General features: G+C 37.9%; 1 protein-coding gene across 1 annotated transcript; it reads right to left on the minus strand.

Annotated features, from left to right (window-relative positions):
- Window positions 1-2403: 2403 nt before the first annotated feature.
- vti1b.S (vesicle transport through interaction with t-SNAREs 1B S homeolog) lies at window positions 2404-15769 on the minus strand. Its single transcript, XM_018249399.2, has 6 exons — window positions 15452-15769; window positions 14241-14299; window positions 10899-11075; window positions 10152-10325; window positions 5035-5096; window positions 2404-2877 (listed from the first exon to the last, which is right to left on the minus strand). The coding sequence occupies exons 1-6, from the start codon at window positions 15546-15548 to the stop codon at window positions 2781-2783; spliced, it is 666 nt and encodes a 221-aa protein (XP_018104888.1). The 5' UTR covers window positions 15549-15769; the 3' UTR covers window positions 2404-2780.
- Window positions 15770-16057: the final 288 nt, after the last annotated feature.

The following is a 16057-nucleotide window of genomic DNA, read 5'->3' on the forward strand; positions in this document are numbered from 1 at the left end:
ACAGATTTTATTGAGTTTTTTCAATGATAAATAAGGTCAAATTGTGAATTTCAGTTTGGTTGGACTTTTTTTTATTAAAAAAAAATCAGAAAAAATAGGATTTTGGTAAATAACCCCCACAGCGATCAAAATCAACTTGAAAATTCCTCAACTGCTACTTCCTATTCATAAGTATGGGAAATAAGCTTCGTGGCAGTATTATGTGTGAGCTGTTCAGATAAAAGATAGATAGAAGAGGAGCCAGAAGGAAATACAGCAAAAAACAAGCAGACCAAATCAGGAGTAAATATCAGAACCACTGGGTTTTTTTTTTTAAGTAAAGGACATGAATGTAAATGAACACCAATGCCTCAAAAAAAAAAACAATTAAACCTTTAGCTAAATGGCTGCATGAAAATGTTACTATGCTATATAAATGCAAAATTGTTATTGGCTATCTTATATATCTAAACTTTTTCTTAAATAATATTACTGTATTAATTTGAACATTTTGCTAAACATTCCATATTCCTGAACATACATTCACATGAACGTTCCAAATTAGTAGTAAGTTAAGCGAACATGAAAATTTTATTTTCTGGTACAGTGATCCTTCTTTTATCATTCCATAAATTGGAATGAACTGAATAGTGGCTCACAGGACACACACATGCCTTACTTAGCCTTTTATCTATTGTCTAGCCTGTGCATACTTTAACCTGCAGCTATAATGCAAACTGACCCATTTTAATGCTTCGGAGAATGTATTTCCCGGCTAAATAAAGCTCTTCTGGCCTCAGATTTATACTTGATGCATGCACAATACACAAGACTTGTTTGTGCTCCAAGTCTAGACAAGCAAAGGAGAGGCTGGGGAAAGATGGTAGCAGCGTTCCCTGCAAAATATTTCCATTAGCTTTTTTAAAGAGGAGTAAGCAACTGATGTCTATGGGGATCCCCAGTGACCAAGGCTTTCCATATCCTTTAAACATTATGGTTCTATTTATTTTACAAATAATGTATGTCTCCTTTGGAAAAATATTTGGATATTGTTTAAAATAAATCAGAGAATAAAATAAAACAGGTACAAGTAAATGTAGGTGTAAAAAATGTTCTTACCATCTCATTGGTACACATTTAAAAGCATACCCTTTGCCTCCATTGTTATTACATATAAACATTATGGGGGTTATTTATCTTTTTTTCTATTCTCAAATTTTTTTTCTAAAAACCACTCCGACCAAATCCGCACTGACTTTTCCCCCCCTATTTATTAAACCCCTAGTTGTTTTCACCAGAAATAACGACTTATTACAATTACTTTCTATTTTCTACGTTACTGTCTCCATTACCGTTTTTCTAATATTCACCTTCTAAAGCAGCTCTGGGAGGGGGGTCGCCGACCCTTTAAAAACTGTTCTAAATTAATAAATGTAGCCCCTGAGTTTCATTACAAGCAGCTGTTAGAATTGATACAATAGTTGCTAATACTCCAGAGATGCTGCTGAGAAATGTATGAATTAAATGGAGCACAATTGAAACACCAGAGACAGGAACATTGAACTTAAAACATAGATTTTTTAAAAACAGTAAAAGATAAAAAATGGAACATAATCCAAAAAAGTCTTTATTTATGGTGAACAATCTGAAAACAACTGAACTGAAAAAATGTGTTTGGAAGGTGAACAACCCCTTTATTAGATTTTCACCAATTTTTTTTTGTACGGAAAAAGTCGCAATAAAGGGTAGGACTACATGGAAGTTTTCGGCATGCTCTGCGACAAAACGCCTGCGACAAGTCGTGTCGGATCAACGCTGCGACTTCATCCGACCTTATTTCCGTTGCATGCAATTTGTCGCAGCAAGTCGGATCGCATCAAAAACATCCATTTAGTCTTACCCAAAATTGTAAAAAAAGCTAAATCCTACGTTTTTTTGCTCGAAACCTACGATTTTTTTTTAGTCGTGTCGGATCAACCCTGCGACTTCATCCGACATTACTACCTCTTACCTTATTTCCGTTGCATGCTTTTGTCGCATGCATTTTGTCGTAGTGCGTCGGATCGAGCCGAAAACGTCAGTGTAGTCCTAAAAATCGTAAAGAAATCTATATCCTACGATTTTGTGCTCGAAACCTACGACTTTTTTGTAAAATCGCCAAAAAGCTATAATTTTTCAGAAACCCAGTGCAACTCAGAAAATCTTCCAATTGTTAACGGGACATCTGCATTGAATTTTACATGTTCACGGCAGGTCTGAGTTGGAGTACTTTTTTTTTCCCACCATCAGATTTTAATAAATCCAGAAAAAAAATCTAACTTTTTTTTCTGAAAAAATTGTATTTTCCCCTTTAGAAATTCAGAGCTTAATAAATAACTCTCTAAAAGTATACCCCAAAACAAAACCTTTTGAGACAAGCAAACATTGATCATAATAATTCTGTTTTATATACAGTATAAATGAATCCAAGACAAATTTGATCACATCATATATCAGTATACATATAATGAGAATGCTCCGCATCAGAAGATTCCGTGCCATTCGCAAACAATCGTTGTGGTCATGATCCAGAAAAAATTATTCAAATCAAAATCAGTACAGAACAAGTTATAAGGAAAGTAAAAAAACAAGAAAAAAAAAAAAAGTACTAAAGTGACCAATAACATGGCTTAGCAGCTTTTGAAGTCAATGGCTCAAATGTAGATCCTCTTCACCTCTGAACAGTGCTGCAACAGAACGTAGTGTGCCAGGTGACATTCGTTACTAAAATAAAGATGAGCTGTTGCAGAAGATCAAAAAGCTCAGCGTTTGCTGAAGAATTTGTAGTAGATTAAGCCACCAAGGATTGCAAGTTCAAGAATAATTATGATCGACAGCAGAAGCTTGTTTGTCACAATTCTAAAGAAACGAGCAAGAGGATTTATATGATTATGCCATTTCTGCAAATTAGACTTTAATGAGCATAGCCTTATTTCTAAAAATATTATAATGAAAAGGAATGTTGCTATATGCCTGCTGAATAAATATACACTGTAATACATGTTCAATAAACAAAGAAACACTGCAAGGTTTTTCCAAACAAGAAAAAACAAAATATGGACAAGTAAAAGCAAAATGAATGTACAAATATTTAATCATGTGTCCTTTGGTTACAGCCCATGGATTTGCAAATTAACTTGTTTCCAGCAATATATAATGTTACTGCGTCCATTTATATGTTAAATATAAATTCACACTGTCATACCCCTGAAGTGTGTTCCAATAGCTTCAGTCATCCCTTATGTTTCTATTGTTGTATAGTGCTGCAGAATATCTTGGGACTTTAAAAATACTTGTTAATAATAATGTCATCAAAATGGTAAAGTCTCTTATACTGTATGTACATAAAGAAAATATAGGGCCTAAGAGAAAAGAATGAAAAAAAGGAATTTAAATGTAACACCTCTCTCGTGTATCGCAATATTTTCCACCCCATTTCTTTTTTTTAGCTACTTTCTTACTTCTCTTCTAAATTGCTATTCTTCCCACCTTCACTCAATAACTGCCTTTTGCACAGATTCTGCATGTAGAGATACATAGGGGCATATTTATCAAGGTATTTATCAAGGGTCGAATTTATAATTGAAAAAACTTCGAAATTCGAATTCAAAAAGACCAACTGAAATTAAGTCTAAGTTTTTTTTTGGTCGAATAGGTCAGTTTTCGATTGAATAGCTCCGTATCTGGCCGAATAGGAATAGCGCATTCAATCGAATCCGATTCAAAGTTTTTCCCCAAAAAAACTTTGATTTTTCAAAGTCCACCAATTGACTACAAATAGGTTATAGGAGGTCCCCCATAGGCTAAAACAGCAATTCGGCAGGTTTTCGATGGAGAATGGTCGAAGTCGAATTTTGAAAGAGACAGTACATGATAAATTTCCATATTCTAATTTTCTTCAAATTCTAATCGAATTTGGACTATTCCCAAGTAGCTCGAAATTCAAATTTTTTTCATTTGAAAATTCACCTCGACCTTTGATAAATCTGCCCCATAATGTCTGGTTATTTTGAGTGATCTCTAATATATCTTATAACACCCAACTCCTGCATGAAGAGATAGGAAAAAAAATAGTTCTTTAGATTTGTTCACTCCTGTCGATCCTTTCCAGTCTCCCAGCTGAACATAAAAATATTTCACAAGCATAAAAAGGGATCAGCGCCTAAGGCAATAGAGAAAACAGATAACAAAGCAGAAATATGGTTTAGTAAGTTCAAGTTATTCAAATAGCACCATGTGTTGGAAAAGAGAATTTTTTCTCATGTTAGTTCCCCTTAAAAGAGCCTGTACTCCTCCAAACTTGTGCAAATAAACTTGTTCCAAAAGCCTCCACCAACTTTGGCCTACTTGCAAGATTGTAGTTATACGTATTGCATGTAGTATCCAAATAAATAGTGTTCTTCCCCTTCTCTGCACTGCCCCAATATCGGAATACAAAGATCCCATAGCAGAATATTGTTTGGAACAAATTTATTTGCACAAGTTTGTATGAGTAACAGGCTCTTTAAAGGGGAACTAACATGAGAAGAATTTCTCTTTTCCAACACATGGTGCTATTTGAATAACTTGAACTCACTAAACCATATTTCCACTTTGTTGTCTGTTTTCTCTGTTGCCTTAGGCGCTGATCTGTTTTTTTGCTTGTGAGTTTCCTGCATGAAGAGAGAATGAAGAGAAACAGATGCTGAGAGAGGGATAGTGAAGAGAAACTTGATTATTTCAGAAACGATACAGATTGATTGTATTTAGAAAGTTTCTTATTTCAGTATGCTGAAGCTCATATTATATTTAATAGTTGTGATAGTTCCCCTTTAAATATATTTTGCAGTATGATAAGTAACTTCTATTTAGTTTGGGATAACTGCTTCAACCTATCATAAGTGTATCATAGCTTTTATGTGGGCAATTTTTTAGATCATTATTTGGATTATAACATAACCTAGTTTACATTCAAAACCCTATGTAGATTATAACGGTACAATGTTGAAAAACAAATGTTTTAAAAATAGTACTTACTTCCGCGACATGGACCGCAGGATTTTTCGGCTTTTACTAAGATTCTCACTTGTGCCCACCAACTAAAAAAACAAAAACTGCAATTAGGGTGGAATCTCCCACAGGCCTACTAGAATGTTGTGGCCATTAACATGACTGCCAGTGTTTATTACGTTTAAAAAAAAGCATTATAAAACATGTAAGGGGAATTTATAAATGTCCAAACAAATTAATTTCCTAATGAGTCTAAAGGGAGCCATAGACATTACAATTACCATCTTTCTTGGAAAAGATCTTTCCAAGAAAGATTGTTTGTTTCAATATACATATGTAGAGCTGAATCGTCAGATATACAGGTAGAAACAATAGAATTTACCTGTATCTGATGATTCAGCACTAACAGTGGCAGATGTTCAGGTGCCTTCAAAGGCGCCCAATCAAAATTTTCCGTCTGGGCCAATCGACAAGCCGACCAATATCTAAGTCTTCTGCCTATATCAGTCAGCTCATTTTCTGCCATACACACACTGAATATCGTACGAAAATTTGTTTATCGGTGCGTCTATGTTTTTTCACATTCATTAACACTTTCCTCACAGCCAGGAAAAATGCTTTCCTTCACAATGAATATAAATCACATTACAAAGCACAGACCAGCACATGATTTCCCAGCGATTCTCCCTTGAAAGTGCAAATTTCCACATATAAGTTGACAGTTTCTAGGAAAATATGAAGGTCTGTTTTTTTTATGCAATTCCAATCCATAACAAAGGGTCAGTGATTTTGATGCCAAAGTAAAATGGACTTCTACTTTCGATCTGCTTTCTGTTCAGTTGAAGTAATTTTCATCATGACAGGAAGTAAGAGAATGGCTGCAGTAGCATAAATGCATTCAAAGACTAGAGTAATTAATGTATCAGTGTTTGCAGATGACACAAAACTATCCAGCCCAATTAATTCCATCCAGGATGTGGCATCCTTGCAACACGATCTTGACAAACTGGCAATCTGGGCAGCTAAGTGGCAAATGAAATTCAATGTTGATAAATGTAAAGTCATGCACCTGGGATGTAAAAATATCCAAGCCACTTATACCCTTAATGGGGCTGCACTAGGCAAATCCATTATGGAAAAGGACCTTGGAGTCCTTGTAGATGATAAACTTGGCTGTAGCAAGCAATGCCAGTCAGCAGCATCAAGGGCAAATAAGGTATTGAGCTGTATTAAAAGGGGCATAGAGTCACGGGAGGAGGGGGTCATTCTTCTACTGTATAGAGCACTGGTAAGGCCCCATCTAGAATATGCCGTACAGTTTCAGTCCCCATCACTCAAACAGGACATTATTGTATTAGAGAGGGTACAGAGAAGGGCAACTAAGCTTGTAAAAGGTATGGAATATCTTAGCTATGAGGAAAGACTGGCCAAATTGGGGATGTTCGCACTGGAGAAGAGGCGCTTCAGGGGTGATATGATAACTATGTATAAATATATAATGGGATTGTATAATAATCTCTCTAATGCTTTATTTACCAGTAGGTCTTTCCAGCTGACACAAGGTCACCCATTCCAATTAGAAGAAAAGAGGTTCCTCCTAAATATTCAGAAGGTTTTTTTTTTTTACAGTGAGAGCTGTGAAGATGTGGAATTCTCTCCCTGAATCAGTTGTACAGGCTGATACATTAGATAGCTTTAAGAATCACCCAAGGCACTGTTAAAAGCATTAACAGAATCAGCCATCACATCATCACCGGCAGTGCATTCCACAACCTCACTGTGAAGAACCACATATGCTGCTTTAAATTAAAGTTATTTTCCTCTCGTCTGAAGGGGTGGCCTCTGGTACGGTGACCCTCTTTATGGGTAAAAAGGTCCCTTGCCATTTGTCTATAATGTCCTCTAATGTACTTGAAAAGTGTAATTATGTTTTCCCTTCGAAGCACCTTTTCTCCAGTCTACCCTCATAATTTAAGTCTTCCATCCCTCTAACCCAGGGCTGTCCAACTGGCGGCCCGCGGCCCTCCTTGTGTGGCCCTCCACATGAGAGTCTGCCTGCTGTGTCTGTTTACCGTGTGTAAAATTTAAAAGGTATCACTAGAGATTAACTGGCCCTGCATTGTTTACACTTCAAATTCACAAAGTAATCCCCTGTATTGTTCACACATGTAATCCCCCTGCATTGTTCACACTTGTGACACCTCTATTGTTCACATCCTAAAGCCCTGTACTGTTCACACCTGAGACCCAGACTGAAACTGCCCACATTGTTCACCTGATCACACCTTATTCAAAATGCTAATGGGGCACCAGCACTGTGTCACTGTATGTAGTACGTCTTAGAGTGGTCTTGATAGGTTTCCCTGTCTCCTGCTCTGTTCTGCCTTCCCTGTGCTCCCTATGTGTGCCATGCTCTGCCTGTCCTATGCTCCCTGTGTGTATCATACCTTCGTCACCTGAGTGCCGTCTCCCTTAAAGTCTGAGCACCAGGTGGAACCGATCCTGAAGGGCCCGAGTGTGCACGTGATTTCCTGTACAGTTCCTGTACCAGCAAGCCCAGCAGCCATCCATAATACAACCCTCCCCGTACCAGCAACCATCCATAATACAGCCTCCCGTACCTAAGCTAGCAGCCATCCATCATACTGCCCCTCCGTACCTGTACCAGCAAGCCCAGCAGCCATTCATCATACAGCCCCCCCGTACCTGTGCCAGCAGTTATCTATCATACTGCCCCCCATACCTGTACCAGCAAGCTCAGCAGCCATCCATCATACAGCCCTCCTGTACCTGTGCCAGCAAGCCCAGCAGCCATCATATTGCCCCCAATCTTTACCTGAGCCAGCAGCAGCCAAAAATAAATCTGATCACATCATATTGCCCCCAAGCACCGCAGCAACAGCAAACATATGGTCCCCAAATCTGTACCTGGTTGTGCCAGCAGGAAGTTTCAAACTTTCACAGTAATAGAAAGAATGTCTTTAGTTCAATGCAACTGTGCAAGGCTGAGAGCAGCGAGCGCGAGCCACACCAAGCAGGCCGCCAGCTCTCTGCCTCTCTTTCTGCCACCCAACCGCATCAGTGACGTCATTGACACGTGTACGCACATCGCCCTGCACCGCCGAACCACACAGGGGAAGCTATTACTTGCCAGCAAGAGGGAGAAGGTGAGGATTCCACCCGATTGAGTGACCATGATTACTGAATCAAATTATTAAATAAACGCTTGAAAAAAACGAAAAATAAAACAAACAAAAAAACAAACGTTTAAAAGTGCGCCCCTCAATGATGGCGCCCTATGCAGCCGCCTACTCTGCCTACCCCTAGTTCGGGCCCTGATCCCTGCAGTGAGCACCAACCATTTGGATTTTTTTGTTCTATTAATGTGAACATAGTCTTGTGGTAACATGGGTGTGGTTTAAAGTAGGCGTGGTCTAAAACAGGGAGTGGCTAACACTGGCTTCCGTTATCTGCCCTCCACCACGTAGGACCGAAAAATCCCAGCCGTGGGTACCATAGACAGAACTTTATTTGCTTTAGTAGCCACAGAATGACACTGCCCAGAATTAGACAACTTGTTATCTACAAAAACCCCTAGATACTTCTCAGTTAAGGAAACTCCCAACACACTGCCATTTAGTGTATAATAATATATTATTTTTGCCAAAGTGCATAACCTTGCATTTATCAACACTGAACCACATGTTCCAGATTGCTGCCCAGTTTTCCAACTTAGTCAAATCACTCTGCAAGGTGGCAGCATCCTGCATGGAACCTATTGTTCTGCAGAATTTTGTATCATCAGCAAAATAGAAACAGTACTTTCAATACTACTTCATTTTTTTTTACTGTTTTATTTGCATAGTTTCATACATATACTCAGGGCCGCCATTAGAAATCACGGGGCCCCGTACAACAAAATTTTTGGGGCCCCCTGGGCCCCGCCCACACTGACGACCAAGCTCCGCCCCATATCCCGCCCACATCGCAGTTAAAAGACCACACAGACATCAGCGCTAAAAAAGTAACCCCCCCCCACACAAGTTGTAAAAAGCTATTGATGGTCAGGGCCCCCTTATAAAAAAAATTGGGGCCCCAAAAAAAAAAAATTAAACTTTTTTTTTTTTTAAAAACATTGGTGGCAGGGGCCCCCTGTTAAAAAAAACTTGGGGCCCCAACAAAAAAAAATGTAAAAAAAACTAAAAAATAAACAAACATTGGTGGCAGGGGCCCCCTTCTAAGTTAAAAACAAATTGGGGCCCCAAAAAAAAATTGAAAAAAAATAAATTTTTTTTTGAAAAAAAAAAAAAAACATTGGCGGCAGGGGCCCCCTTATAAGTTAAAAACAAATTGGGGCCCCAAAAAAAAATTTGAAAAAAAATTAATTTTTTTTTGAAAAAAAAACATTGGCGGCAGGGGCCCCCTTATAAGTTAAAAACAAATTGGGGCCCCAAAAAAATTTTTAAAAAAAAATAATTTTTTTTTGAAAAAAAAAAAAAAACTGGTGGCAGGGGCCCCCTTACAAGTTAAAAAAATTTGGGGCCACCAAAAAGAAAATTAATTTTTTTTTTTAAAAAAAAACCCAAAAAAAACAATGGTGGCAAGGGGCCCCTTACGAGTTAAAAAAAAAATTGGGGCCCCAAAAACAAAAGTTTTAAAAAAAAGATTGGTGGCAGGGGCCTATAGAATATTAAAATAATACATTGGTGGCCAGGGGATTAAAAAAAAAACAAAACACAAACTGGTGTTCAGTAGAATTGAACTCATGGCTTCAGTACTTCAACTTCGCCTCCTTTCGTGACTTCGGGTCTTTTCACCGCTTCAGGACTTCGGCTTCGGCTGTTTTCGTGACTTCGGGTCTTTGCGCTGCTTCAGGACTTCGGCTTCGGCTGTTTTCGTGACTTCGGCTTTTTCCGTGACTTCGGGTCTTTTCGTCGCATCGGCTTCGGCTTTTCGGCACTTCCGCATTCGGCACTGAAGAGGCAAGACGTACGGCTCGGGCGCTCGTAAGGGGGGCCCGGATCTTCAAAAAAATGCAGCGCTGCCGGGCCCCCCTTCATGCCCGGGCCCGGTACGCTTGTCCCCCCTGTCCCACCCTGATGGCGGCCCTGCATATACTAATAAGATAATATAGATTAACTTACCCGTCCTTTGGTCCTATCCAACTTTTCTCTTTGCTCTCCTAGCTCCTCTATAATATCGGTGCCAATGGCATCAGTTTCAGCTGCTATACGATGCGATCTAGCAATGCTGTCTGTTGCTCTGTTTAAGCTTTCAGTGCCTTGAAGAAGCAGTGACCTTTGGGATGCCAAGTGTGTCTTTAAAAGAAATGTTTTTTTGATATTTTCTTAGAGTCACAAGCAGGACAAACATTATATTAAATGTCAAATGATCAATATACTTCAGCTTTCAGTTCATTGTATACTCTTTCCCCATTTTTCCATGCCCCTTCTACCATAATTTCTACTGTTCCAGTGTTTGTATTTCATGTGCTTCTTCCTTTCTTTTTCTGTTCCCTAACCATATTTTCAACTTTGTGACAATCTTCTATCTGTGGTTCTCTATCTCCATATTTTGGTTATTGAGTTTTTCTCCATTATTCTCCCCTTTCTCTGCATTTTAATTTTTGCTTATCATATTGGTGTTGCCTTTAACTTTAAATTTGTTTCATATTCTCCCCCCCCCCAATTCTTGGTCCCTCAATCATCTTTATTTTTACCTGTCAGATTACTGTTTATCCTATGTCCTCCTCCCTTGATAATCTTTCGCACCTTTCTTTGCTTCTGAACTATTTTTGCTGTGAATATTTTTGTTACACCTCCAACTTGTCGCATGTCTCTGAATTTTTCACATTCCTACAACCATTACTATTAATAATAGCAGATACTCACACTATGCTCATTTTTCACATTGTAGGTTTCTCTTTCTTTAGGGCCAAGTTCAAGTGCATTATAATTTGCTTCCATCTGAAGTTTAACCAGATCTCTCTTGTAGGCTCTCAATTTGCTCGTTGTTTGATGACGAAAACTTGGTGGAGCAGATTTTAATTCATTTTCCATCTCACTCAGCTGTAAAAATAAAATGTAAATATTGTGATATAATCATTGACCACAACAAAATGAATGATATAAAGATAGCTAGAAATGTGGTCATGAAGGATGAGAAAACACCTGCTTTATGAATAAAAGGAAACAAACAGACATTTATTTAGATATCATGCACCACTTATGCAGGAAAACTGCTTCAATACGTGTTTAGACCCCATCTGTAAAGCAAAACTGCATCATCACTTAAACAGTAAAGTAAAACTAGACGTGTTCTCCCCTCGTTCTCTTGAAATTTCTTTCCATGATAGCAAATTTGCATACAAATTTAAGGGTATTCATCACAGACTGTTCTTAAAGGGATACTGTCATGGGAATTTTTTTTTCTCAAAATGCATCATTTAATAGTGCTGCCACTGAAATCCATTTCTCAAAAGAGCAAACAGATTTTTTTATATTTAATTTTGAATTCGGACATGGGGCTAGACATACTGTCTGTTTCCCAGTTGCCCCAGTCATGTGACTTGTGCTCTGATAAACTTCAGTCACTCTTTACAAGTTGGAGTGATTCCACCCCAGCTGCCTAACAACAAAACAATGGGAGGTAACCAGATAACAGCTCCCTAATACAAGATAACAGCTGCCTGGTAGATCTTAGAACAGCACTCAAAAGTAAAAACCAGGTCCTGCTACGACATATTCAGTTATATTGAGTAGGAGAAACAGCAACCTGCCAGAAAGCAGTTCCATCCTAAAGTGCTGGATCTTTCTGAAATCACATGACCAGGCAAAATGTACCGAGATGGCTGCCTACACACCAATATTATGACTAAAAAAAAAAAAAACACACTTGTTGGTTCAGAAATGAAATTTTATATGGTAGGGTGGATTATTTACAGTGTAAACAGTGTAATTTAGAAATAAAAACGACATCATAAAAATCATGACAGAATACCTTTAAAGAGAGAGATTCTGTCATGAGAAAACATGTTTTTCTCCAAATGCATCAGTTAATAGTGCTGGTCCAGCAGAAATATGCATCGAAATCACTTTTTGAAAAAAGAGCAAACTTTTTTTTATACTATGCGATAATTAACCTGCAGAACTCCTTTATTGTGTGGATCACAATAGTGATCCACGCAATAAAGGAGTTCTGCAGGTTGATTACCACGTATTGTCAGAGGTTTTTAATATATTTTATTTGAACACGAGAACAGCTGCTTTGTACATATGAGAATGGCACTCAATAGTAAAAATCCATGTCCCACTGCGACTCCTTCAGTTACATTAAGATGGAGAAACAATAGCCTGCCTGAAAGCAGTTCCATCCTAAAGTGCTGGCTCTGAAAGCACAGGATCAGGCAAAACGAATAGAGATGGCTGCCTACAAACCAATATTACAACTAAAAAGATATGTACTTGTTGGTTCAGGAATAAAAATGTATATGGTAGAGTGAATAATGTGTAGTGTAAACAATGTAATATAGAAATAAAAACTACACAGTGACAGTATCCCTTTAATTTAGTTAACAATGTTATTCCACCACAGAAAATATGGGTGTTTGCTACTAAAACAGTATCTAAATCAAACCTCCAACCCTCTAAAAACGCACCACTCTGAAGAAATTTTAATTTTACCAATTTTATGCAAATGCTAGATTTTCACTACTGCCCCACAAAGTTGGAGTCCACCATTTGAGTGACCTGCTAGTGGAAGGCACCTTTCCCACCCTGGCCCAACTAAGAACCTGCTTAAATCAGCCCAATATACAACTATTCCAGAATCTCCAGCTACGCCATGCATTTACCTCCCAATTAGGTTCCCTAACACAACGACCTTATCCTACAAAAGTAGATTGTGGGACCGAGACCCAAGCAAGCTAATTTCCATAATATAGAAGTCCCTGATTCCTAGCCTGGGGAAACCCTTTGACAACGCAAGGAGTAAATGGGCTGTCGACATGCCCCATATGAGTGATGAGAAGTGGGCAGAGGTAATTGAGGGGCTATATGACTACCTAATCTCCACCAAAGATAAGATGGTACAGTACAGGATAATTCATAGGACGTATATTACGCCGCTAAGGCTAAAATTGATGGGTAGGAACCCTACCGCATCATGCCCAAAATGCAGTTCTCCAGACTCTGGGTTCTTTCACTTGCTATGGGCATGTCCAATGGTATATAAATACTGGGCAGAAGTAGTACAATACATTAATGAACAAGTCCTATTACCTGGCATTCTTGTCCCGGAAGTATGCTTGCTGGGAGTGTTAGAGGACACGGTCCCACTGAATAAGACCCGTACCCTACTAAAAACACTATACTTCTATGCCAAAAAACATGTGGTAATGAAATGGATGAGCCCCCTTCCTCCACAGGTTCAACAATGGATCTGTTTAGTAAACAGTATCCTACCAGTTATTATACAATGTTATTCCTCTCACTTCAAAAAACTAGTGCACAAGATTCAGCAGTTCAGGTATAGGACCTGTTATCCAGAATGCCCGGGACCTGGGGTTTTACGGATAACAGATCTTTTTATAATTTGGATCTTGGTCTACTAGAAAAGCTAGAAAATCATGCAAACCTTAAATAAACCCAATAGGCTGATTTTGCTTCCATTAAGGATTAAGTATATCTTAGTTTGGATCAAGTACAAGGTACTGTTTTATTATTACAGAGAAAGGGGAATCATTTGTAAACATTTGGATTTTTTTGGATAAAATGGAATCCTGATTTGGACTTCCTGGATAATGGGTTTTTGGATAACAGATGCCATACCTGTAGTATGAAACTTTAAACTGTATGGTTCCTTCATTGTAAAAAAAATAACAATCAAACATGCTGTCCTGACTGTGTCAGTGTCTGCTGGTGCTTTTCTGCTTGATTCTGTTGAACTTCAATTACAAGTCTCTGCCTCATTTAACAGAGAAAAAAACAAATCCATAAAATATTTAAAACTGGTTGTTTAAATATAACTTTATGGATAATGGTTTTGAAGTATATCGACCCAATAGCAGTTCTACTGATATATAGCAAATATCAGGTCTCAAGTTATCTGTGTATGAGGGGGAAGTACTACACTTCCTACACTCCTATAACTGTGTAGCTTAAAAATAAGTTGTGCCATGTTCTATAAAGAATGCTTGGTGCAAAATTACATCATTTTAGAAACAATATTTTTACCATTTCATTTGCTTCCTTCTGCTTTTCACCGAATTCTCTAAGCAGCTTTTTCTTTTCCTCTGCAAAAAATTGAAGAGAATGTTAAGCATTAATATTTTCTTCATACAGACCATTGAGAAATCACTTGTGAAATGCAGTTCTGAGAGTAATTAGAAACATTTCTGAGGTATATAAGGGATGCATCTGGTAACAGCCACACCTTCTCTGATGAAGCACCCAATGGTGCGAAACGCGTTAGGAGGGTGTGGCCTGTATGGGGTATGGAGACACTGCCAAGTGGTATGTAAGAAATTAACTATTTATATTGTTTGAATCAATTTGGGTGAATTTGCACTAATAAATGTCTGATGTGAGTTGACATGCATTTTTGTTTTATTACTAAGACAAAGAAAAAAAAGTGCAAGGAAACACTGTAGCTCTGAAAATTTTTTCCTACATCCCTTATTGCCTCCAAATAATAATAATAAATAACTCATGGTATTGAAGACAGTCTTTAGGAAGTATATCATCGAATTACTAATGCTTTCTTGTACCCTCTATTTTACATATAGCTTAAAATAAATACAATTAGAGTATATAATATATATATATATATATATATATATATATATATATATATATATACATATATTAGGGATGCACCGAATCCACTTTTTTGGGTTCGGCCGAACCCCCAAATCCTTCGACCGAATACCGAACATTAATTTGCATATGCAAATTAGGGGTGGGAAGGGGAAATATTTTTTACTTCCTTGTTTTCTGACAAAAAGTCACGCAATTTTCCTCCCCACCCCTAATTTGCATATGCAAATTAAGATTCGGTTCAGCCTGACAGAAGGATTCGGCCGAATCCGAATCCTGCTGAAAAAGGACAAATCCTGCCCGAATCCTGGATTCGGTGCATGATGCATCCCTGATATATATTTCTCAATAGAAGATAGCAGGCACTCCAGTCTTGTTTCTTGTGTATGTATGTATGTATGTATGTATATATATATATATATATATATATATATATATACATACATACATATATATCAGACTACAGTGAATCTGTGATCTGGCGTGTTGCATCATAGTAAACAGTTTCAAACCAACACAATAAATATTTTGTTTGTGCTGCATTTTTGACTTACTATTAACTGTTACTTCTACTGCTTGCAACTATTGCAAATACTAGCTAGCTTTTTGTCACGTTAAACTCAACCTACCTCCATAGCTGCTCTGCAGTCTCTGCTGTATTTTTTGAAGGTTGGCATATAGCTCATTGTAGAGCTCATGGAGTTTCTCATATTGTTCAGATGACATATCTGATCCTCTGTTTGCCTCCAGAATCACTTCCTGTTTCAGTTCTCCACTATAATTGTCAAGGCGACAACAATACCGTATTTTTGCCTTTAAACTAGTTCATGAAGTATGATATTTTTCTGCAGTGAGATGAGTATGTATTAACATGTTTCTTGCAAAAGAGATTTTCGAATCTCACAAAATACATATGTTCATTTCGGAGCAAGCGCCCTCAGGCCAACTAATAAATGGTGGCATGATGGGAAATGTAGTTTTAGTGTTTCTGACTGCTACCACTGCGAATATCCATTGCGGGCCCACGAAACTACCATCCCTTTTCCGAAGGGACCTGTGTAAATAATTAAGGCCACCTAAAGACAGTTTATACTATAAGTTATGCTTTTTTTCGGAGCATGTGTTGATTAAATATTCAAACATAATTCAAACAAAATTAACCCGAATGTAGACAACAATTAAACTGCATTTTTAATGTTGTTGGAGGTCAGGCGCCAAGGGCAACTAAAACAGGG

Source organism: Xenopus laevis, chromosome 2S (genome assembly GCF_017654675.1).
Source record: "Xenopus laevis strain J_2021 chromosome 2S, Xenopus_laevis_v10.1, whole genome shotgun sequence".
NCBI classification, from domain to species: domain Eukaryota; kingdom Metazoa; phylum Chordata; class Amphibia; order Anura; family Pipidae; genus Xenopus; species Xenopus laevis.

Excerpts from the sequence above, each read along its gene's own strand:
- vti1b.S (XM_018249399.2), bottom strand. The coding sequence starts at position 15,548 with ATGTCATCTGAACAATATGAGAAACTCCATGAGCTCTACAATGAGCTA. Across the intron at positions 10,326-10,898 it reads ATGTGAAAAATGAGCATAGT|ACACACTTGGCATCCCAAAG; the intron begins GTGAGTATCTGC and ends TTTCTTTTAAAG. Across the intron at positions 5,097-10,151 it reads TGGATAGGACCAAAGGACGG|TTGGTGGGCACAAGTGAGAA; the intron begins GTAAGTTAATCT and ends TTGTTTTTTTAG.